Source organism: Mytilus galloprovincialis, chromosome 2 (genome assembly GCF_965363235.1).
Source record: "Mytilus galloprovincialis chromosome 2, xbMytGall1.hap1.1, whole genome shotgun sequence".
NCBI lineage: Eukaryota > Metazoa > Mollusca > Bivalvia > Mytilida > Mytilidae > Mytilus > Mytilus galloprovincialis.
Window position 1 is genome coordinate 55456309 of NC_134839.1, and position 26123 is coordinate 55482431.

General features: G+C 31.1%; 2 protein-coding genes across 5 annotated transcripts in view; one reads left to right on the top strand and one right to left on the bottom strand.

Moving 5' to 3' along the window:
* The window catches only part of LOC143063886 (FIGNL1-interacting regulator of recombination and mitosis-like), a 132246-nt gene that overhangs the window by 15797 nt on the left and 90326 nt on the right, over positions 1-26123 (bottom strand). For all 3 annotated transcript variants that reach the window (XM_076236316.1, XM_076236314.1, XM_076236315.1), the window contains exons 13-21: positions 21622-21702; positions 20634-20729; positions 6507-6570; positions 5872-5953; positions 5080-5162; positions 3863-4004; positions 2422-2604; positions 883-1104; positions 262-375 (exon numbers count right to left, since the gene is read on the bottom strand). In XM_076236316.1, coding sequence (XP_076092431.1) covers positions 262-375; positions 883-1104; positions 2422-2604; positions 3863-4004; positions 5080-5162; positions 5872-5953; positions 6507-6570; positions 20634-20729; positions 21622-21702 — 1067 coding nt within the window. The remainder of the gene's footprint in view (positions 1-261; positions 376-882; positions 1105-2421; positions 2605-3862; positions 4005-5079; positions 5163-5871; positions 5954-6506; positions 6571-20633; positions 20730-21621; positions 21703-26123) is intronic.
* LOC143063888 (myb-related transcription factor, partner of profilin-like) lies at positions 7815-14306 on the top strand. Of its 2 annotated transcripts, XM_076236319.1 has the most exons (7): positions 7815-8010; positions 9313-9475; positions 10583-10646; positions 11046-11108; positions 11460-11540; positions 12636-12716; positions 13325-14306. In XM_076236319.1, the coding sequence occupies exons 1-7, from the start codon at positions 7850-7852 to the stop codon at positions 13495-13497; spliced, it is 786 nt and encodes a 261-aa protein (XP_076092434.1). In that variant the 5' UTR covers positions 7815-7849; the 3' UTR covers positions 13498-14306. The 2 variants fall into 2 exon arrangements, with proteins under 2 accessions (XP_076092434.1, XP_076092436.1); XM_076236321.1 differs by lacking the exon at positions 7815-8010 and having other exon boundaries at positions 8323-9475.

Genomic DNA, 26123 nt, shown 5'->3' on the forward strand with positions numbered 1-26123 from the left:
TGCAACAAAAGTTGCAGGCTCGACAACAAAAATAATACAAAATCGCCCCTATCTTCTCCAGCTTTATTAATGTCAGAATTTTCAAATAAGATCCTACAGGTGAGCAATGTATGCTTATCTAAATAATGATTTTTGTTAATTTCAATTCAGCAAACTCTGGATTTTTATTTCGTTGTGTATTCATCATATGGTATTCATTAATTTTGTTATTTCATCTTTAAGATATGAAATTTAAGATCCATAACTTGTAAATTTACATACCTCAAATGATGGAGAGAGCTTTACAGAACCTAAATGTTGTAGGAATACAGCTACAGAAAGTTTAAAATACTGATCTGGTCTTTGTGTCATCACAGTTGATATCAATATTAAAATCTGGAAGTAAAAAAAATATACAAGTTTAAAGTTTTACTAAATAGAATATTTGTACCAACAATGCCAAATAATTTTAATGAAACAAACAAACAGAACAAAGGAAATGTTTCCTTCAAAATTGCCAAACAGCATCTTGTGCATTTCAAGGGAAATAAAGAATTATTATTTTAGCAGCAATATAGGTGTAGATTACTAAAACTTTGAAAAGCATTGGGAAATATTTATACAGCTATCAATTTTCGATGCAATTGACATACTGTGGATTCATTTATTTTTTGTGGAAATTAATTTTAGCGAATAGCGTATTCATAAAACATTGCATTTTCATAGATATTAAATTTTGTGGTTTTGCCAAAGTTTGCAAACAAGCCTATGCAAAATTTTTTATGTATTTTGTTGAACATTTGAATTTGAAGTTTCCCTTTTACAACAAAATCCTTCAAAAATTGGTATCAACGAATAATAATGAATCTGCAGTAACAGAAAATCTATCTTTTTTCTACGAACCTGTAATATTTCTTTATTATTCAAGTTAGGCAAGATGAAGGAGTATAAATGTATGACCTTTGCAAGACATAATCTAGTAATAGGTAATATCAACCAATCAGAAAAGCTGTTGCAAATCATAACAGTCTTCTCAACAACAGTGGACTGAGCATTGGGCAGGAGATACTTTTCAACAACATCTGAATCATTAAATATATTGAGCAGACAATCTTTTGATGAAATCTGTAAAGAGAAAAATATAAATTTCATACAATTTTATACTTTAGGCATCACAATTATACATATTACTTTCTGAAATACCTTGAAAATCTGCCTATTATAGTCGCTGTCAGCTGAAATTCGTAGTGGTTATTGGTAAAAATAATCTAAACTATCAACCACATTCACTCATGATATAGTTTTTCACGTTCCATTCATAAATCGCCAAAAGAAAAATCACTACTGACCTACCTTTTAAGTGATTGCACTGTGATAATCCTGACCTTCACATTTTCCAAGACGATTTTGAATGGTGGAATCCGCCATTGTTTTTACCGGAAGTGTTTCCGTGGAGTTCAATTTCATAAAATTTGCATAAAGCGCGAGAAACCTTATCACATCAATGAAAAGAACATTTCAGGAAACTGCCTAAGTGACGAATGTCATATGTAAACAAATGATCCTCATAGAAACGAAGATGGCGGAATTACAATGGAAAACATTCTGGAAAATGTGAAGGTCAGGATTATTACAGTGTGATCACTTAAAAGGTAGGTCAGTAGTGGTTTTACTTTTTGCAAATTATGAATGGAATGTGAAAAACTATATCTCGAGTGAACGCGATTGATAGTTTAGATTATTTTTACCGATAACCGCTACAAATTTCAGCTGACGGCGACTAGTTATTTAGTTGATCTATTACTCAAATGTTATAAGTATATTGATTTGATATTGAGCAAAAATTTAGATTTCAATAAAATAGCAGGATACAGAGAAGTTTAATCTAAAACATGATTACACTAACTCTTCTTTATAACAAATGCTTTTATGCAAAGGGAATTAACTGTAATCATTCTAAATTGACTACCATTTTAGCTTTATAATTCACTCTTTAATTTTTGTCACAGATTAGACCATAGGGAGAAAACTATCCTTATATCAGTTGGAGCTTCTTTTTAGCCAGCTCTGAACACCATTATCTTCAAAGTAGGTCTCATTGGCGTCTAAGCGTGACACGGGATTGCCGATTTTCGTAAGCGTGACACGGGAAAGTCAAATTATTGTGCCGTGAAAACGGGAATTAAGGTCTAGCAAGAGACGGGAAATTACAAAAAAATGAGAATTGCTTAGGAACATAGTGTAAGCGGGATACGGGAATCGGACAAAACAGTAAGCGGGATCCGGGATCAGAACCCCCAATGAGACCCCCTTCAAAGATTCTTAAATACTTTTTAAAGGGGAATAATCCTTACATATTTATTGAATGAATAAGAGCATCAAATGTAAAGCATGTATAACTGAAAAGATTCTTGCTCCAAACCCATAAATATATAAACTTACAAGAAAAACAAAGCTATCAGGTTTCTTTTCTGTTGTATTGATGAAGTTATGAATATTTTTCAAACAATGACCAACAATGTCATCCACTAAACTCCTTGCATTTGTTGATGTAAAACCAGAAATGGACAAAGCTGACCACAGTGTCATGTGATTACTCAGAGGGTAAAGTTTGATTATATCAACCTGTAAAAGATAAACTATATATATTATTAACACAATGAATTAATACTGAAAGAGGTAGGTACATGCAAGATCAATATTGTGCCTAAAATTCTGCGAAATTTTAATTCAGTAATAAAAATAAACATTTGGTGATACTAAAATATGGACAAAACTTATGGTCCTACATTCTACCAATAGTTATATTTTGGCATTGCACAAGATCATACTTTTCTGATTTTCATAGCTTGTTCCTATGACGTGCTGTTAAATCACTGATCAAGGTAAGATGAGGATTGGGTGCCCTCGAACATGTTGAACCCCGCCATCAGGAGCTTGTTATTAAGTGGTTGTTGTTTGTTGCAGTATACTTTTTCTTCATTGAATGTTTTTTATATAAATCAGGTTGTTTGTTTTTCTCATTTGAGTGTTTACATTTTGTCATGGCTAAACCCTTTTATAGCTTATTACTCAGTTTGTCTTTTATGTCATTGTTGAAGGCTGTACAGTGACCTATGGTTACTTACCTTTTGTTTCATTGTTGAAGGCTGTACAGTGACCTATGGTTACTTACCTTTTGTTTCATTGTTGAAGGCTGTACAGTGACCTATGGTTACTTACCTTTTGTTTCATTGTTGAAGGCTGTACAGTGACCTATGGTTACTTACCTTTTGTTTCATTGTTGAAGGCTGTACAGTGACCTATGGTTACTTACCTTTTGTTTCATTGTTGAAGGCTGTACAGTGACCTATAGTTACTTACCTTTTGTTTCATAGTTGAAGGCTGTACAGTAACCTATAGTTACTTAAATCTTCGTCATTAGGTCTATGGAGATTAAATCAAGTAAATTACCAGAAAATTAAAAATTCAAGAGGAGCAAATATCCAGAGAAGTTCATTGATATTTTTTTTTATAAACATGGGCAGTTTATTAGAACTTGACATATTCTACAAAACCTGTCTTTTGATGAAGGCTATGTTAACCTCTAGCTTCTTTTGAATATTTGTATTTTATGTTGGGTTGACCTATATCCCACATACCTTTTATTTGTAAACAATAACTGTGGATTCATTTATTTTGTGGATTGAGGAAAACTTGCTTTTTCATGAATATTTGATTGTGTGGTTTCACCAAACTCTGCATAGAAAGTCGTTAAAAAATTGTTATTCATAGAACATTTGTATTCTTGGTTTGCCTATACCCATGGATACTGGCGAAATTGGTTTCATACAAAAAATAACAAATCCACGGTATAAGGGGCGTATAATTGTTATTTAAGTACCTGATGTTCTTTGGCTAGAAATTTAATCATTCTGTTGACCAGTACAGTCACATTTCTGTATTGTATTGTATGACCCTGTATATTCTTCATTATCTCTAACAGTAATTTTACATGGCTGTCACACAATTCTGCAGATCCATATCTAAATAAAAATTTATTAACATTGTTGTAGCAAAAGTGTATATGACATATTTAATAATTAAGTTTACTTGCCCTATTTGTTTCTACCAGAAGGCAGGACGGACTGGTATATATATATTTGTCAGCTGTAACATCAGAATTCCATACTTACTTACAGATTACAGGAACTATTATCATCTTTTTGGTGTTCATGAGAAATGTGTTAACCGTATTTAGACACAGAAGATGTTAATTTAACAGATCTATGAACAATCTAATCAAATAGAAAGAATATCGGGTATCTATGATGACTTTGTTTTAGACCAGCAGAGCTTGAATTTTACTAAGCAAGTACTTAGTGTAAGAGTCTACTGGGAAAATGCCATTTAATCTAGAAACATTGTTCTGACTGGGAAACAACTTGTCTTTGCTATCACTGAATTTTGCCTACTTTGATAGAGGGTCAGCAGATACTATTTTTTATAATCTTTGGTATCATTTTGTCCAAAATGAAACTAAAGAGTTTACAAGGATACAACTTTCTCTGATTGAAAGTTTTAATATCCAAGTCAAATTGTTAATTTTCTATTCTTCTCACGAAACACACCACCCATTAAACTTTGATGATGAAATAAAACTACTTTTCCCTCATATTCATATATTTGCAAGATCTTCTGGCCAAAAACCATCAGTAATAAAGACCTCTACAACCTAACTTTACAAAGAGACATCAGAGCAGAAATTAAAGAAAAGCAATGGAAATGGATTGGCCATGTTTTAAGAAAAGACAAAGATGACATTACAAAGATAGCTCTTCGTTGGACACCAGTAGAGGGGAAAAGAAAGAGAGGGAGACCGAAAGAGACATGGCAATGCACAATAGAGAGTGACCTGAGAATCATAGGAATAACTTGGGGAGAAGCAGAAAGAAAGACACAAGACAGGCAACAGTGGAGGGCTTTGGTGGTGGCCTCATGTGCAAATGCGCACGAAGAGGATTAAGTAAGTAAGTAAGTCCCTCATATTCACCAATACCTCAAAAAATGTTTGTATCCTAATTTTCCCACTTTCAACAACTATATATATATAATACTGACCTAACAAGGAAACACCAAGCATCTGTAGCCAGCTGTGAACAGACTGGACTTGTAGATAATAAATTAACTATTAATACTTCTTCCTGGGGGTAAAAAAGAAAATAATCATGCACTAGGAAAAACTTCTTCTGAATTCATAAATTGTACACATGCTTTAACTACTCTGTCCAGAGCAAAATGCTATATAAATTCAATGGTGAAACACTGCTATTAAAAAATTAAAATTAATTATTATATATAGTAAAGCAATAAAAAAATACTGCAAAATCATTATCAGTTACACTTCAAATCAAAGTCTTTTTTACTGTCTAATTAGGTTAAATATTAAAAAGTGTTGTACTTTAAGTAGTTAAGTAAGTAAAAATCCAAGTTTTACATATGCACGATATTTGTCTACTCTAAGTCACGAAAATTAGTTGGTTCACAGTAATCATTTCTGACATTGTAGAACTAAGCAGCATTAACCCCCGCCCCCCCCCCCCACCCACACACATTTTTGTGCCTGTCCCAAGTCAGGAGCCTCTGGCCTTTGTTTGTCTTGTATTATTTTAATTTTAGTTTCTTGTGTACAATTTGGAAATTAGTATGGCGTTCATTATCACTGAACTAGTATATATTTGTATAGGGGCCAGCTGAGGGACGCCTCCGGGTGCAGGAATTTCTCGCTACATTGAAGACCTGTTGGTGACCTTCTGCTGTTGTTTTTTCTATGGTGGGTTGTTGTCTCTTTGACACATTCTCCATTTCCATTCTCAATTTTATCAACAATCTGCTGTAATTAATAAAACATACCAGTTTATGAAAATGTTTTACTGGTAAACTTCCAATAAAACCACAGAAGTGCACACATATTTCATCATACAAACACACCTCCCTGTAAAGAATAAAAGAATTTTCAGTGAGCTCACATACCCCATACCCCACATAATTTATATAGTATAAATTACAAGTCCCTTTTTTAAACACAGTACCTAAACTGAAATATCTTTCCTGCTTTATTTATGTTGAAAGTCTGCAATATGAAGGTTTAAATATAAGTATCAGATAAACTTAACATTATCAATGAAAATTAGGTCAAGGTCAGATGAATCATGCCATGACAGACAGACATGTACACCTTAAAATCATTCCATACACCAAATATTGTAAACCTATTGCTTATAGTATCTGATTACCTGACAAAACCATAAAAAAATTAACATTAACCAATTAACCATGAAACTGAGGTCAAGGTCATGTTCACCTTCCATTCTATCCATACACAAAATGTAGTGGCCCTATTGCTTATAGTATATGAGAAATAAAACAAACCACAAAAAATAAGCATTGTTCAATGAATAATGAAAAGATTGCTGCCTTACTAATATAAACCCAACATTTCTTTTATTTCTAACAATTAACCTATAGAAGACCTTATTTGTACAAACCTGTCTTTTTTACTGGTACTGGATAGCCCTGGAACATTAACAGGTAAAATCACCTCCATTGAACCTAAATGTAAAAAAAACATACTCACTGATTCTTACAAAACATCTTTTATATTAACCATGGACTACAAAGTTGTTTGAAAAAGCAATTTAAGTAAACAAAATTGTACCTCTCTATTGAACTTTGTAGTATTTGAAGGAACAGTTTCGGCCATCTTAAAGGGGCACTAGCTACGAGATATATAAAAAACCTAAAGTTTGATTTTTTTCTGTTCAATCAATAATGAAAGTGAAATAGTGAAATAACAATTCGCTTTTTGCAGCCAAAAAGGTTAAATTTTGTCAAATTACGCTAAGAAACATTGATAATTAGTAATTTACTTGCAAGTGAATGAGTCGACCTCTTTAAATCCGTATTAATGTGAACTTTAATTTTACCCCTAGCTAGAGATTGACAACGCATGCATTGTACGTGTACTGGTTATTTAAGAAAAAGAATGTCAACAATGAAAGTGAAACTACGGTAAATCAGTTGATTACTAATTCGATGCACATAAAATCATTCTTACACGGTTAAAAACAATGAGAAACATTTATTTTTAATCTATAAAATGAAATCAAACAGACCTATGAAAATCCAATTGCACGTGTTGGTTAAATCTATTCATATCTTTATTTATGTTTACATCGCTTATATGGTCATCTGAGGTCAAATCGATAGGTAATTAGATGGCGACTGGACTAAAATACACACGAAACGAACCTATATATTATCTACCCCATGCTCTGTAAACTGATTATTTTAGACTTTTGATAGTTTGGACAAATGTTTTACATTGTTATAAATCAAATATGAGAATTTGAGTCAAATCGGTGACCATGAATTTGACAGCTAGTGCCCCTTTAATATTATAAGCAGTGATGAACAAAAAAAGTACATATGGCAGGTTGGGTTGAATTATTGGTATACTTGGTTTTATTACTTCAATACTTTCAACATTCTCTCTATTCTATTTAATCATCAGACAATAACAATTCAAGAAGAATCCATTAGAGAAATCAATGGACCAATACAGAAATTCTGGCTGCCGTTTCATAAAACAATCGCTAATAACGACTAACGTTAATTTTAGCGTGTAACTAACGACTACATAACGATGACGTCTACGTGTGTTTCATAAACCGTACGCAGAAGAATCGTTAGAATTTTTGATCGCTAGACAATCGCTATTTATTAATAGCACGGGGATTCCCGAAAACAGCACTCTTTTTCATTGGAGGTATGTTACATAGAAATTAGCAGACGAAAATAAGTACTGAGAGCATCTGACTACAGTCACAGTATGGGAAAAAAAATCAGTCCGAGAAAACCTCACTTTTCCAGTGAGGAGGTAGATGTAATTGTGGAGGGAGTGCAAGAGAATTACTCTAATCTTTTTGGAGCACTCTCCCCCTATTTAGACCAGAATAAAAAGAAGGCACTCTGGTCAAGTATTGTTCAAAAGTATGTGTATACACCACTGAATATTTTAAATAGACACAAATTGAATATTAAACCAAACAAATCAGTAACACAAAGATTGTTCTTTTAATAACTTGTCAGATGAATGCAAACACTATATTAGTAAACCGAAATCAGTCAAGTACCTGTTCGTTCCCCACAATATATATTCTATGTCAATGTTTTTTTTCTATTGACTCTCTATTCTAAAATCTCGGAAACGAGAAGGATCACTAACCGCTTTTGATATGTATTTTAAATATGCACACTTCCTGTTTCCTGTTTTATTCTTCGAACACAATTTTATTGGTTTAAATTTTAATCTACCTCGACATTTAGATTTACATGATAAAGGATAAGTACTTTTACAATAAGCACTACAGTAACAGCGGACACTTTATTCAGATAGTCGTTGATGTGTCCCGTAAAAAAGAGAGGCGAGGAATCGGGAATACCAACCGGTCAAACCTGTTCACACTCAAAAGTCTAAAAATAAAAACTACTAAAACGCAAATTATAGCTAGAAAAAGTATGAAAAGGATAAACAGACAAAACAACAGTTCACTAGACAAATGCTAGACTATAGTAATCAGTTCATAAAACTATTTTTTTTTAAAAATTGAGAATGGAAATGGGGAATGTGTCAAAGAGACAACAACCCACCCATAGAACAAACAACAGTCAAAGGTCACCAATAGATCTTCAATGCAGCAAGAAACTCCTGCATATGTTTACCTTGTTGAACTGTATCCATTTAAAAAAATACCAAGTAAACAAATAAATCTGTGACAATACTGGTTCTATTGGTCATGTTGGTACAAAGTTGCTTAATGCTCCAAATATATCAGAGTATTATTATGCTTGTACATATCAGAGACATGTATACTAAATATTTATATGTCTCTGTAGATATTCACATTAACTTGCAAAAGGTCAATTTCTACCAGACACATCTCATATATATGTTTAGATACACCTTGAGTGTGTAAGCCTGAATTGATGTTACTCATTTACACCATGGTATTATTATAAATTCAGGTTAACTGTTTTCAATAACTTAATAGGAGGATGTGTTCCACAGATATTATATGGTTAAATCTTTGAAACACATGATATATAATTAAAAGCATGAATTGATCATTGTTGATAAATATAGGATATCCAATTTCATTTGACAATGTTTGACAATATCTTGGTGTAAACCTATATGTTACTTTTAATCAAGAAATATTTGTTATATTAAAGCAAATACTTTTTCATTAACTATATGGAAGTAACAGCTCTTTTTTTCTCTCATCTAAATAGAGTCAATTCAATTAGTTCTGTTGTAAGAACTATCACAGAGGTGAAACACAAATGGCAGGATCTGCAACTGAAGTCGAAGAAAAAGGAATCAGAAAGAAATAGGCTACAGAATCTGACAGGTGGTGGACCAGCACCACCTGCTTTAACACCACTGGAGTTAAAGGTTGAATTATTTTGTTGTTTTATTATTGTTGTAGTTCAAACAATATTGTTATTAATATATGAATATAAAGGACATATAAAGACAAATTTGATTGACATTGAAAAATTCAATAAGTAATAATCTGACACAAATGGTAGTTTCAATCCTTACATATATATATGTATATATTGTACTGGTATATCAATTCAATTTTGTGTGATTTTAGTGCTCATGAGAATAATATTGTGATGGATTCTAAGACTTTACAATTATATAAACATGTTGTACCAGCTTTTTAAAAAGTAAAATTGATGAATTTGCAATTTTTATAACAGATTTGTTATTACAGTACAATGTACATATATTTAAAATAAGACCCATTACAGTACAATATCTGGCTAACTTTCAAATTAATTTGAACAAGTTCCATCTCACGTTTTTATGAATCATTTATTAAACATCATGAAGTACAGATACAGTGACATTGATTACTTGCCTTAAATTACAGGATAATAATTAAAGGCTTTTTCCCCTTGAGAAGAATCCCAATTTGAAAATAATTTTTTTTTTTTAATTTTCCCAAAAAGATTTTTTTTCGTCCCAGGAGTGCAGTCTCAGTAGTAATTGTGCATGAATACAAACTGAAAAACACACATTCAAACATTTTTCATGCCGAAAAGACCATGTGTGCAGATTTGAGGGTCTGCTTATGTACAAAAATGTATAATCACTGATAATAAGGGGTTCAACTTGAACTTCCAGTCAAATTCATGGTTCATTATAAATTTTGCAATTTGAACCCTATTTACCCAATAAAAAAGGATAGAGGTAGCTTTGAAGAATAAAAAAACAATATCACTGATCTGATATGAAGTATATAGCAAGTGAATTGAATGTAGTAATAAAAGATAAATTACAATAGAAATTAAATACATGAATATATGTATGTATGGGATACTATCACGACTATGGAGAACATTTATGAACCATTTTATATCAAAATACTAGACATATTTTCATATTGAATATAAATACTTGGTCATTTTCAGCCTTATTTTTGTATTTTGTACACATTTTAAATCTGTTCAATGTATATACATGTATATATATATCTACATTTATTTACAGGTTATTTCTATCATTCCCAAAGTTGCATGCTATGGAATTCCTGGTGGTATTGACACTGACAGTGGTAAGTTAAAATTAAACATGTTATATGAATCTATTTTGAATTAACTTAGGACGAATACAATAATAAGTGTCTTTCCTACATCTTTGAAACAGGTTATTTGTAAATTAGACAGAAACCCAACAAATACAACGTTTAAAATTTATATTGAAAGTATGAAAGATAACTTGACCATTTTAAAATTAATGACTTCTGAGTTTTGTAGCACTCATTTTGGTAAAAAAAAAAAGAAATATATTTCTAAACTATTAATACAATCACATTTTTTTTCCAGTATACATATATGTAACAAATAATACAATTCGTTTACAAAACAAATACCTTCATGTACAATATTTAAACATAAGTTTATTTTGTCAATTCTAATAATCATATCTTTTTGTTTTAAATTGATATCATTAGAGTCCTCAGTAAAGATTCCAGACATGACCAACCTCCCAACATTACAGTTACCTGTTTCTCAGAGTAAGTATGAACATGAACTTGTACAATTTCACTGCTGAATATAAAATGACAAATCTGGCCTACATTTCATTTAGGGTTTATTAAGTCCTGTACAATTTAAGAGATGTGCTTTATTCCAAAACTTTTTTGTTTAAAAAAACATAACAGTGTGTTACAAAATAAAATCACTTTCTTTTAAAAAGTAACTTAAGGTATAGTCAAATCATTACTAGAAATATAAGTCTATGTTCAAGTTAAAGAAGACCAAGTCAATAAAATATTTAGCAAAAAAAAAACATGATTGCAAACCAGCAAATACAAACACATTGATTTAATTGTAGTAGTTTATCATAATTTTGATTATTTTAATAGATGAACAAACAGATCCAATTGGTAGTGCTGATGACAATGTTAATATTTTGATAGACTTGTCGACCGGAAAGGAAATCAGAAGTAATTCTTAATTACATATATATATTTTCCTACTTAATGGGGCACTAGCTGTCAAAGTCATGGTCACCGATTTAAGTCAAATTTTCATATCTTATTGATAACAGTGTAAAGCATTTATCCAAACTATCAAAAGTGTGAAATAAACAGTTTACAGAGGATATAGGGTCAATAATATGAAGTTTGGTTTCTTGTGTATTTTACTCTAGACTCCATCAAATTAAATATTGAGTTGACCTCAGATGACCATATAAGAGATGTAAACATAAATATACTAATGATTAGATATAAATAGATTAAGCCAACATGTGCATTTGAATTTTTATATGTCTGTTTAATTTTATTTTATAGATTAAAAATATATGTTTCTTGTCGTTTTAACATGTAGAAGAAAGATTTTTAGTGAATTGAATCAGTCATCAAATGATTTACCTTGGTTTTGCTTTCAATGTTTACATTCCTTTCCTTTAAATAAACAGTACACCTACAAAACATGCATTGTCCATCTCTAGTTAAGGGGTTTAATTGAAGTTAACATGAATACGGATTTAATGAGGTCGACTTATTCACTTGCAAGTGAATAAGTCATTATCAATATTATATAGATTTATTTGACCAAATTCAACCATGTTGGCAGCTAAAAGCAAATTATTATTTCACCATTTCACTTTTATCATTGATTGAACAAAAACATATCGTACTTTCAATTTTTAGACATCTTGTAGCTAGTGCCCCTTTAAAGAAAATTCTTTAATACTATTACTTCACATTTCTTTGATACAGTAGAAACCCTTTTTGTTTTAATTTAGAAAAAAAAACAAGTTTAATTTAAGGTTTGTGCTTGGACTATTGGTTTTAAGTCACAAGTATGAGTGCAAAATGTTATGTTATTGTTGATAATAAAATTTGAGAAGAAAATTTTTTCAGAGGCATAGGAAATATTGAATTAATTATAAATACATAATCTTCAAGCTAGTCATTATGACATGTAACTTTATATCTGCACTTGTTCATGTTTGCGATTAAGTAGCTTATGAATATACTTTATAGTATGGAAGCTTAAAAATAGTTTCATTGGTTTTTATTTTTAAGCCTCAGTTAACGAAAATGAAGAGACACTTTGTGGTATTGAGAGCAGACCCAAGGAACAAATATCACCACCATCAAAGAATAGGACTGGTATGCCTAGTATATAGTTTCTATTATATCAGCTTTATTCTAAATTCAGAATGTTAATGTTATTTTTTTCAGTGAAATTTTAAATAATAATTTTTTTAGTTATTTTTATGAAATATTGGTTTCAATACTAGTATAATATTTGAAGCAATGCATAAACCGGAATTATATTTTATACAATGACAATATAAAAAAAGAAGATTGCAAATAACACAACTATCCACCAAAGTTTTAATAAAAGTGATGTAAGCAATAATAGGCAATTTGCAGTTGTCTATTTAAGGAGTGACTGATACATTTTTCTGCTTATGAAGAAATAACATTTTAAATGTGCACCTGGAATACATTCTATAAACAAGAAGAATAATTGTGAAAAACATAAAACATCGAATCAACTGCATAATAATGAAGAAATCAAATTTGTTTATTTTACTATTTCCACAGCAATTGTTCCCTAAAATTTATTACAAGTAATTGCTTTGCTGGCCTAAACATATTCAGCTGAGATGTATATTATTTTGTTACATAAAAAATTTAGTAATAATTTTCAATGTAGGAAGTAGAATATTTTTAAATCAATAATTTGTTGAATAGTATACCATTATTTTTAGGAAAGACAGTGGAAAGTGATTCTACCAGTAAATTGTTGATAATAGAACAGGAAAAGTTACAGTTGAAAAAAAGAAAAATAGAGTTGATGGAGGAAAGAAATGATTTGGAAAGAAAGAAACTGAAATTTTTTGAACTTATAGCAGAAAAGTTATCTGTAGTTAATGAGCAATAGGTCAAATTTATCCCTACTCTGTGTACAAGCAAGTTGATTATTCATTATTGTATCATGAATAAGTTTTATTTTTAAGTATTTTTCCAGGATAATTGTTCATACTCCAAAACAGATAAGTAATAAGAGGTCCATCTCTTCACAAGCATTTTATTACTGTTTATTAATTCTATTGAAGACTAATGAGATAATATCACTCTATAAAATATCCTTAAACTAGCATTTAAAATTAAATGATGGTTGTACACTATGTGTAACTGACATGTTTAGTTGAACCTTTGTCTCACAAGGGAGGCACGTGTGTTTATACCATCACGGAAAACATTGAAAACCTCTGGTTGCTCATGGTCATTCTCGTTATTGTCATCTTCCAGTAGTTCATCCAGCTGTGGAATAGACTTGTCTATGCAAATGTTGTGAAGTATGAAGCATGCTACAACAATGTTGGTACACTTTTTTGGGATGAAATGTAGGCATCCTGTGGTTTTGTGTAGGCACCTGGAATAATGAATTAAATCATTTACTTTCAAATTGTAAAGCATATTTTGTGAAGAAAATATGATGGTGACTTTCAATTTACATGTATAACAGGTTAGTCACAACAGTTTTGGTTTTACCCACATTTCCTGTTTGTGTAATAAAACTTTCATTTTTTTATGCAACACAACTCTTTACATCTGATGTTTTGCCTAATATATAGCAAATTTGTAAGTCATTTTAACTACTTTGAATTCATTCTGTATAATACATGTTTTTATTATTGATTAATGTACTTGACAATCAAAATAAAAGAACTGTATTGATGCAATATTTGTGACAGTTTTATTCCTTTGCTTTCCTCTATGTGTTTTACTGTGCAAATTCTGATTAAGTGTGATGTTAACATACCCTATATATCCTTAAGTTTCTGGTTTGAGAAAACTGTAAATTTAGAAATAAGTGTATGCATTTATAATTGTGATCTAATTTTGGACTAAAATTATGATCTGATTTTGAACTTAAATTAGATCACAATTTGTAGTATCCAGAAAATTTCTGTTTAGTTCACAAGAAATTTAAAAATGTAATAAAATCATTGCAATAATTTCTCAAATTACAGTTGTACCAGTATATTTCGTCAATTATTGACTCTTTTAAGTATAATCCAAATAAGTTCCAAAACTGGTGTTTTTACGTGGGAGGTATATTGTAACATCCGTTAATATGAATATCACTGAGTCTGCGCTAAGTATATATATATTGAGAATAGAATTTTATCACGGTGTTGTATACAAAGCAAAAGAAGAAGAATGTAATATTAGAATAGCTGGTAGATGTAGGTGAATCATTTTGGACTTGGTTATGATTTTGTATACTTATATAAAGAAATAAGTCATCATATCTTTTTATTAATTGTACAAGTAGTACCACAGGCTGTGCATTTGAACAATTTGTATACCTGAACCTGGATTTCAGAAGTCCAAAGGCTCTCTCAATTACATTCCTGGTACTTTTATGACATCTGTTGTATTTTTCTTCTCCATTTGATGATGGATTTAAGAAGGGTGTCAACAGCCATGGTTTCAGGGGATACCCTGAATCACCCAAAAGCCAGCCGTCTATCTGCTTGTTCTCGAATTTTTCACTTAAAGAGCAATTCTGCATTATGAAGCTGTCATGTGTGTTTCCAGGCCATTTTGCAACTACATTGGTAAATCTGAAATAAGAAGGCCATATGTCATACTTAAAAACAAGCTAATCAAAGTCTTGATATACATTCATTAGAATATTAGCTGTAAATCAACAAAAATCAGCTGATAAATAGCAATCATGTGTCATGTTTGCTTTGATTATTAAAAGGCACTAGCTGCAGTTATTTGGTAATGTAACAATAATAAAAATATTAGTGCACAAATCTGATAATGGGTCACGTTATGTTGCAGAATATCTGAAAAAGTAAAAGTCATTTAATCACCAATATAATGGGCTATGTATTTAGCCCAATATTCAAAGTAATTGTTTTCAAATTTTTAGAGCTGTGGAAAATCTATATCTTACTTTTATTTAATGTGAAAAATATTTTTGATGTTCATAACCAGTGTCCTTATTTGCTTCAAAATACCGATTCAGGGGCAGATCCAGCCATTTAAAAAATAGGGGGGTTTCGATACAGGGGCGGATCCAGCCATTTTAAAAGGGGGTCCCAACCCAGGACAAAAAGGGGTGTGTGTTCCAATTATATGTCCCCATTCAAATGCATTGATCGGCCAAAAAAAGGGGAGGTCCATACCCGGACCCCTCCCCCCCCGGGATTTGCCAATGCCGATACCAGGTCAAATTGAGTAGAATAATTGGTGTGTATATTGTTTACAAGAACAACCTTAACACACTATTATGTGTTTGGACTGTTGATTTTCCCTTTTGATTTTTGATTTTCCTTTTTTAATTTTCCTCGGGATCAGTATTTTTGTGTTTTTACTTTCTATCCGCTTTGTAATTTTTTTGTCGAGCCTGCAACTTTGGTAGCAGAAAGCTTTACATAGGCGTTAGCTAAAAGCTTTATATTTAAAAGGTGGAAGACCTGGATGCTTCATACTTTGTATATAGATGCCTTATGTTACGAAGCTTCTGTCAGTCACGTCAAATGTCCTTGACCTCATTTTCATAGTTCACCGACCACTTGAAAAAAAAGTTCAGATTTTTTTTATTGTTGAATTCTCTCTTATTATAAGTAATAGGATAATTATAATTGGTATGTGCGTACCTTGCAAGGTCCTCATGCCTGTCAGACAGTTTTCACTTGACCTCGACCTCATTTCATGGATCAGTGAACAAGGTAAAGTTTGGGTGGTCAAGTCCATATCTCAGATACTATAAGCAATAGGACTAGTATATTCGGTGTATGGAAGGACTATAAGGTGTACATGTCCAACTGGCAGATGTCATATGACCTTGACCTCATTTTCATGGTTCAGTGGTTATAGTTTAGTCTTTTGTGTTGTGGTGTGTTTTTCTCATACTTTATGCAATAGATCTACTATATTATGATCTATATGTCAGTCGCGCATGTTTTATTTTGACCTTGATCTATTTTTCACGGTTCATTGCTCAGTGTTAAGGTTTTGTGTTTTGGTCTATTTTTCTGAAACTATAAGTAATGGGTCAACTATATTTGTTGTATGGAAGCATTTTCATGGATCATTGGTCTTTGTTTTGTTATCTTTGTTAATGTTAAGTTTATGTGACAGTTTTTAAGCTTTATATTTAGGACTATCAACCTAATATCAATGATAAGTAAAGAAGGCGAGACATTTCAGTGTGTGCACTCTTGTTTGCAAATAGTAATAAATAAAATACATAATTAATTTAAATAAATTATTGTTCTCAAGTCTATCAGTATGTTCCCTGTGTGAATAAACAAACATTTTCGTATGGAACGCCGGAACTGCCGTAGTTTTCTCCTTTTAATTGTTTTACATTGTCTTATCGGGGCCTTTCATAGCTGACTATGCGGTATGGGCTTTGCTCATTATGAAGGCCGTACGGTGACCTATAGTTGTTAATGTCTGTGTCATGTTGGTCTTTTGCGGATAGTTTTCTCATTGGAAATCATATTACATCTTCTTTTTTATATTATGGTAAAACTTTCATTATACGGTGGTATTTTGACATTATACGATTGTACTTTGACCTTATACGATGGTACTTTGACATTATATAATGGTACTTTAGAATTATATGATGGTACTTTGACCTTATACGATGGTACTTTGACATTATACGATGGTACTTTAGAATTATATGATGGTACTTTGACATTATACGATGGTACGTTGACATTATACCATGGTACTGTGACATTATATAATGGTACTTTGACATGATATAATGATACTTTGTCATTTTGTAAAGACAATCATGGGAAATGAGAAAAAACAAGAATGTGCACCCAGTACACGGATGCCCCATCCGCACTATCGTTTTAGTTAAGTGGACTGTGAAAATGGGGAAAATCTCTAATTAGGAATTAAAATTTAAAAGATTATATCATAGGGAACATGTATACTAAGTTTCAAGTTGATTGGATTTCCACTTCATCAAATACTACCTCGACCAAAAACTTCAACCTGAAGCGGGACGAAGGGACGGACGGACAGACCAGAAAACCTAATGCCCATAAATGGGACATAAAAACATAATGCAAGAATCACTCATGTTGAGAGAAATACTGAAGGTTGATTTGAAGCATGCGTTTGTACATTTTGGAAGAGTTAAGTTAACACCGAACATTGTTGGTATGCTCACAAGACACAAAAGACTGGACGGGCCACCCCCACCCCTATATTCGCAAGCGGATATGACATTGTAACTGGACCATATGCCTGTCCGAAACGTGTCCAAAGCATGTGCTCCGATGTTATTTTATTTCACCCGCCGCATGTGTTATGTCACTTTCTTCAACCATGAATATGTTGGCCAATGGTCAATACAAATGTTATATAGTACGACTCGTAATTGGGAGGAATAAGATTGTATATTCTTTTCGCGGTAGAATTTATGTTCATACGATATTCGTCTTGAACATGTATGAAAAATTTGCCACTTGACGTTAAGCAACCAAAAATAAACCAGTTTGCGATTTTATTTATTTCGTTGTAGCATCATATGATGTTATATACCATGTGCAGTAATGTGCCATCCTTGTGAAACTAAATGAAATAGTTATTTGTTTACATAATTATTTCCCACCGCAAAAAAATACAGAATATAACAATAAATATTTCCCTTCTATTCCTTCATGATAGTCCACATGAGGGTCTCTTAAAATTCTGAATTCTTATATTTCTAAGGTTGTTCTTTTCCGTTTAAATATTTTTTCCATTATTCTCTATTCAGTATTTTATGTTGAAAACTGTTCTCTACAGTCTGATCATTATCATAATTTGGCACCCCTATATTTCTTTAGAGAAAGAAGGTGAGACATTTTTGCGTGTGTCGTGTTTTTTTCTTTTTTTTCTTAAAATAATAGCAATAGGTCAACTTTATTTGTTGCATGGAAGCTGTATTTGTCTGTTTATTGGTATCACTTTAGTTTAAGTAAACCGAAGAAGTAAGTTGGGATTGATTTTGTGGGTTGTGTTAACAACAGTTTATAAAGGGGTCCAAATAAGCTTTTTTCCTAGTTTCAAATAACTTAAGTGTAATGTATGGATCATTCTGAAATTCTGGAATTAGGGGCCAAAAATTCAGTGCTCCAAAACAAGCAATTTACTTTATACTATTTAGTACATATATATTATTTTTACTAATTTAGAAAACTTATACCATATTAATATCTGAGTAAACTTATTTACCTTTAAAGTAAGAGATAACTGTAATGTATTTTTACGCTACGACGGGATCAGTTGGGGATATGAAGGCCGAAAATGTATTTTCGATATATGAGTTTGACTGTTCCTCTGATATCGTTCGTCTCTCTTTTGTAGTGATGGTAACATTTTACATTCCGGTATATATATATATTTTTTTAGTCGAATTTTTTTCCAGGACAATGTGCAATCATAGTATCAGTTTAGTTTTTCGACAATCTAATTAAAATATTGATCTCTGATTACGTTATACTACATATGAGTAGTATAACGTAATCAGAGATCAATTTTTTAATTAGATTGGTTTTTCGACACAATCAGTCAAACATTTTTTTTTTAAATTTATAAGACCTAGGTAGTGAGAAAATCTTAATATTTGTTTAATTATTATTATCAAAAAAAAAGAAAAATTGATAGTGTCATACCTAATGAAAAATTAATTATTTTATTATAAGTCAACGTGTTAATTATATACTCAAACGGTCATGACTATACGCGTATGGTCAAAATACCCATATGGTCCTCATACACATGAATGTTTGTATTAAGACCGGAGTAAATATGTTTTGACAATCAAACATTCCCTGTTAAAACACGCGGACGTGACAGAAGACACCATTATGTAGCGTCAACAGTAAATAATGGATCGAAATATTTGGTAAACGATTTTTTTAACATAACTTGATTTAAAAACATGATTTAAGTCTAGATATATATGTTTTTTTTATACTAGATAATTCACCTTTTAAGTCCATAGCACTCTCAGTCTATAAGAAAGACAGTATATTATTGCTGAAAGACATAATCTTCCGTCTTATCATATAATGGTTATCTGATGGAAGATGCACGTTAATTTATAAGCTTTTTTAATTCTATGTCTCCATACAATAAAGGAGATATTTGTGGAAGAGTTGATTTTCGTATACTTACTTCATCTTGGCATCACAAATGGCTTGCACATTTAAGCTGTGGTAATTTTTTCTGCACACAAATATCTGTTCATCCTCACTTGGTCTTATTATTGGAATTAAAGTTCCATCAACTGCCCCAACAACATTTGGCATACCATACATATTATGAAAATCCTGCTTAATTTCTCTTAAAGAAGGCTGGTCAAGTGGGAATTTTATTTTGTACAGGAGAGAAGAAACCAAAGAAGTGGTAACTGATGATATTATCCTGCTTACAGAAGACCGGCTTATACCATGGATGTCCCCTATCTCGGACAGGAATCCCCCCTTTGCATAGTATCTTAAAGTTGTCAAAACTTGATGCAAAGGGGGAATGGCGAAGTTTCTAAGGGTTGGCCTCTCTAAATGAGGGGCAAGCACATCTACCAAGTCGAAAATACTCCGCCTATCTAAGCGGTATCTTGATATGAGTTCAATATCATTCAAACTGTCCATAATATTGGTCCTATCTCTAAAGACTCTTTCCCTCCGCATTGCCCTGCGTTCATTGTGTCTGATAATATGTAACGCGACGGCCATCTTTGCGGACGCTGCGATTAATCTGCGATAGGTTCAAGTTCACGCTAATAACGTTCGCGATTTGCACGCAATGTACGACCATCGCAAAGTACGTTTGTTTTATGAAACGGAATTTTAGCGTTACGTTTGGTTAACGTTCAAACGTACGCTAGCGATCGTTTTATGAAACGGCAGCCTGATCTTTTTAATCATGTTATACAGTGTATGATCTCTAGACAAATCAAAATGTCCAAAACAGAGTTGGTCCCATAATGCAACATTATTCTAAATACTAATTCTATTTCTCTGTATGGAAACTTACATTTGTTTAGGAGATAGAAAGTTGTCTGTATTAGACTGTGGGTTGGGCTGTCTTCTGGGTGGTTATTTGGTGACAACCATCTTTCCTGTTCAATATCTGTAAATTATACCAAAAGTATTATCACTAGTTTATAACGTCAACTTTTTCATTCAAAACAAAAAGACATTTTGCAAGAAACCAAATACTGGAAACTTTCATTTCCGATCATTTTAGTTAAGTTTTGTATGAACAAGTTTTTATGTTAAAGCATAAAATAAGTTAGAGTATTAAGGAGTGGATTTTTTTTTTTTTTTTTTTTAAATCAAAATATGTAAATGGGCAGTTCTAATTTTAAACTTTACATCTTTTTAGTTTCAAACATGTGGAGGATTCAGAAAAACTAAAAAAAATTGGTTAGAAATAAATTAACTTACCTTGATAATAATAGCCAATTTTTGTCTTCCCATACATGAATTCTCAGATTTTTTCCCATATGAAGTAACATAAATACTATGTGCTACTATATATGTGCTGATATTAGACATTTGTTTTAATATATCTTGCTTAGCTTTTATTCTGCATGTGCTATCTATGTATTAATATATATATGTGATGTCTGTATGTTTGTGTTGTATGTGTATCTGATGTTATTACATGTATGTTTTGTTTATTAATATCAGTCGGTTAAAGAGCTCTTAAGAGCTCATGTTCTTTGTTATTATGTATATATGCAACCCGACTTTAAATAAAGATTACTTTACTTTACTTTACTTTACCTTCGGCAACAAACTAGAAATTTAATTAGCTTTTGATTAACATAACTGAATGAAATATTATTTGTTGAAAATAAGTTATAGATTTGTAAAAAATATAAAATACGTACATATGCATGCTAGGGTTCAATAATTTCAATAACATTAAAATAATATGAAACACATTTCATATGAATTTTAAGCACACACAAATTGAGCAAGTGCCGAGATTTTATTTGAACTAGATTGGAACTTACCTGATAGTTTGGGAATGGAATTCATCACATGAATTGTGAGCAATAAATGAGGCAAGCTGTCAGAAACAGTCAGGTCGTCAACTAAAATCAAACAGAAATTTTTCATATGAACCTATGCTAGAAAACAGAAATAATAAATAATTCAACTATATTGTTTTTAAGTACATACATGTTTGTATATACACATGTGCTATAAAACAATTGCAATACACATGGCCACAGCTCAGATGGACAATTATCTTTCTTTACCATGTGAAACCAATCTGGATGATTAAATTTGCTGTTACATTTGTTTTAGTATCATTAAAGCAGCAATCTTAACATGAGTAATCTATGATTGCATTGCCTTCTTCAGCACAAATTAATCAAATCAAATCAATTAAGGTTGAAAAGCATTTAATATAGGTCATAGTGACCTACATTTGCCTGGATAGAGATCTTCTCCCTAAGAGACAATCCACTTACTCATTGGTACCAAGGCGAAGAATAATTAACAGAAAACTTGATGAAAAGGCAATAGAGTATGAAATGTACGACACAGCAACTTACTTCTGCCCTAATGCTAACAATCTCTTCTAAAATACTGATTTTATTTTTGAAAGTTTGGACAATATAATATTACTGATTGTTTTTGAAATATTAAAACAAGGAATTATTTGAATCTGGAATGATTTCGAATTTTAAGAACATTTGTTTTAGTTTTTCCACACTATCAATCAAATTATTTTTACAAAATTTATCACTAAAAAGTATTGAGGAAATCTGCATTTTTGGTCATCAGCTTAACCACTATTTCTATATCATATCTTTTTCATCAAACTGGGGATCAGAATATTTCTTTTTATTCACTTGGTGAATTTTGGACCATTTGTTCACTTAATTTGAAATAATCACAAAGTTCCATGTAACTTTTTCGAATGAAAGACACAATAAAGTTTTTCTAAAGTCGCATTCTTGAAAAAAAAAATCCTATATCTGTATTTTCATGATAAATGGAGTTAGTTTATTTCTTTTGCAGTTGACATTGACTTTTGTTAAAGATTTTAGACATCAGTAATTTTGTCAACCTGTATAGAATTTAAAAAACTTTGTCATAGGTAAAAACAGAATCAAAATTTTGAAAATGTATTTCTATATTATTCTGTATATTACTGATAAGAGTGATCAACATTTCATTTTAACACTGACAGCAGCTATCACAAAACACTTTACAAATTTTTTGAATATAACCTCATCAGCAACTTTCAAAATCCAAACATTTGAAATACAATGATGCATAAATAAATGAAAACTTTCTGGAGCTAAACGACCATAGATATATACTTGAAAGAAACCAAACTCCTGCAGGACCAACTTTGATTGCATAAATTTAAAAAAAAGAAAAAAAAAAATATTGTAAGAGAATTTAAATAAAGATTTTATAAATCATGTCCCATTCTTGTTTCTTGATTTTTAAGTACCACTAGAGCAAAAATAACTATGTGCATGTGAGTTTTTTTTTTTTTAACAAACTGACATGTGTAAACATCTGCTGTAGTTCACCAAGTAGTAATACATGCATATATTTGTACCTTGTTACTAGCAAGTCAAGTTGACAAACTTGTTTTGTTGCCCTTGTATGTTCTTTCTATACCACAACTTCTATTAAACAGGAGAAAGATAAATTTATAACTTTTAAAGAACTTAAATTTTTCATTATTATTTATTAGCATATTATTTAAGATTTTTAAATCAATTCTACCTTTTTTGTTCTTTTAAGTGAAAAATTGTTGATCTACAAAGTAATTGTTTTGTATTTTTAAATATTTTTTTTTTTACTTTTGAAAAATGTTTCAAATTGTGTATGCATTTAATGAGCATGAGGTAAAAGTCTCATATATGTCTTTTAAAGACAAATCCTTCTATTCAGATCTACCAATAATATCTTCTTTATATTTTATTTTTACTTTAGGCTAGGTAAAAGCTTTAAAATAAGCAAATAAAAAAATGGGGTCACCGACCTCGTTTTCGATTTAAAACGCCATCTTTTTTCACGGAATTTGGAAATTGGGACTTCTAGTCAATAGCAGTGTAATATTTTTTTTAAAGTCCGTATCCAATAAAAACGTGTCTGTTTTGTTAACCTAGTTGTTAATACAAACTATTTTAATAATATCACCCTTTACTGAATGGAAAATAATAATGATAAGTCGCTATAATAGTTTTCCCGCCTTTTTTTATTGTGAAATACCTATAAAAAAAATAAGTTTAAAAAAAATTGACCAATAATTTCTCCATGAGTCTTCAATAGAATATGCGTTGTTTATATCTAAACAAAATAAGGAAATAAAAAGATGGGGTCACCGTAATGGAAAAAGAGATATTTCAAAAAAGGGGTTAACAATTAGAATTGGCGGGAACACATTGCGCCAATTCTAAAAACAACGTCGAAAGACGTTCGGCCGTTTTAGGCTATATTCTCACAAATTAGAGACAACCCAGTTCTCGTTATTTGCTGTTTTGTTGTTTGTTTGTTTTAAACTACAATAAATTCACAGTAATCTACACATGATAGTACTTAGTTTTCAGTCAGTATCACAGACACGTAATATAAATGCGGTGGTTGGAAAACAATGCGTTGTACAAAAGTACACACGATTATGCTTCTGTGAACATTTCATTTCAGGTTATTCATAGTGCTTACGTGTTGAACAGAAATTCTTTTTAAAATAGTGAAGACATTTTATATAATATCATTGTTCAATCAAAGTCAGTATATCTGAAAGACAAGTCAGAATTTTGCTTCCGGTATCATGAATTTTAATTTCGTTTAAGAATGTTGTTCCTTTTTTATTTTGATGACAATTACTCAAAATCATTAGAAAATCTAAGACTCCGTTTCCAATAACAATAAAGATCGATCATTTCTGAGATCGCCGATCTTTAGTATTGCAAAAATGAGAAAGATCGATCTTCAATCGGACGTAAACATTCCATCCCCAGACGTAGTTTTTAAAGAACGATTTTTTTATGAACCGATTTTTCTTCAAGTGAAAACGCTTTAGATACATCGCGATCGACTTTTCAAACAATCAATCGATATAAAATTCCAAGTGTTTTATGTAGATATGAAAATAAATCTGCGCATGGTCAGTTTAAAAATGTTTTCAGTGTTTATTCTCAAATGATTTGACAAAACGTGCCTTGGACATAATATAAACCAAATTAATATATTCGACGTTTTTTGCGTCATTCTTCTGAAAATATATTAATAAAAAAAGAAAATGTGGTATGAATGCAAATAACAAAATGCTCCACAAATGACCAATTGACACTGGAAATTATTAACTATGGGTCACCGTACTGCCTACAACAATGAGCAAATCCCATACCGCATACACAACTATAAAAGGTCCCGAAAGGACAAATGTAACACAATTCAAACTAGAAAATAATAATAAAAAAAAATTAATGAAAAACAAATGTGTGACTCTTTTGCAAACAACAACCACTTTAAATTACATACTCCTGAGTTGAGACAGGACCCGTTACAACCCTCGACTGATACCGTAACTTATTCGTTCCTTATACGTTGAAACACATTGCACCTATTACGAAACAATTTTTTTAAATTGTTTTCTTGTCTGGTGTTAGCTATAGGTTCTTAAAAGTGAAATATACCTATTAGCGCGTATGTTCCAGTTTTAGCGTTAGACCGATGACCTGCTACTTATTCGCTTACAATATGCTTGTTATAGGTCGCACCTTTTTTGTTCTTGTCTCTGATGCTTTATATTGGTTCTAAGAGATAAAATAACCCTATTCTAAGGCGTAAATACTCGTTTCAGTGCTCGACTGATGCCCTGTTACTTATTCGTTCCATATTCTCTTACTATACGTGTGGTATTCGGTGCACCTTTTTATAACAATATCTTTTCAATTGTATTCATTCAGTATTTTTTTTTCTGTAGATTACTCATCTTCAAACGAAATGAGCGTTATAAGTAATTTTTTTCTGACAATTCTTTTTTTTTAATTACTTATGACATGTTAATCAAATATAATATTAATAAATGCAGAAGCATATAATTATCTAATGAACCAAATATTTCCTTATTCAATTTTTTACGATTTTTTGTCAACGAAATGGTTAGGCTGATTATTTTAGATATGCAATGTATACAAAATGTAAACGCACAAGTTCTTTTAAAAAGATCGAAAACGTGAGATGCTCTTCAGAGATCGATTTTATTTCAATTCCGTGCAAGTGTTAACGGGGTCTAATTAACACCATTTCTGTTTTGATCACTCATCCTTAGGCATCTATGAATATCGAAATATTCCGTAATGTTGCTAGAAACTCAGTCTATTTCGTTTCTTTACGGTCATTTTTGTGTATTTTTTGTTGTTAGATTGCTGTATAGTTCACTCTCTTTTCATTCTCATATTTTATCCAATTCTGGAACATGTCTATTATTTAAAAACAATTTTCATTTTTTTCTTGGCAAATTAACCTATCAAAA

Bases quoted from the DNA above. Each gene is read 5' to 3' on its own strand.
- LOC143063888 (XM_076236319.1), top strand. From the start codon at position 7,850: ATGGGAAAAAAAATCAGTCCGAGAAAACCTCACTTTTCCAGTGAGGAG. The intron at 9,476-10,582 runs GTTGAATTATTT...ATTTATTTACAG, and splicing joins TAACACCACTGGAGTTAAAG to GTTATTTCTATCATTCCCAA. The intron at 10,647-11,045 runs GTAAGTTAAAAT...TGATATCATTAG, and splicing joins TGGTATTGACACTGACAGTG to AGTCCTCAGTAAAGATTCCA.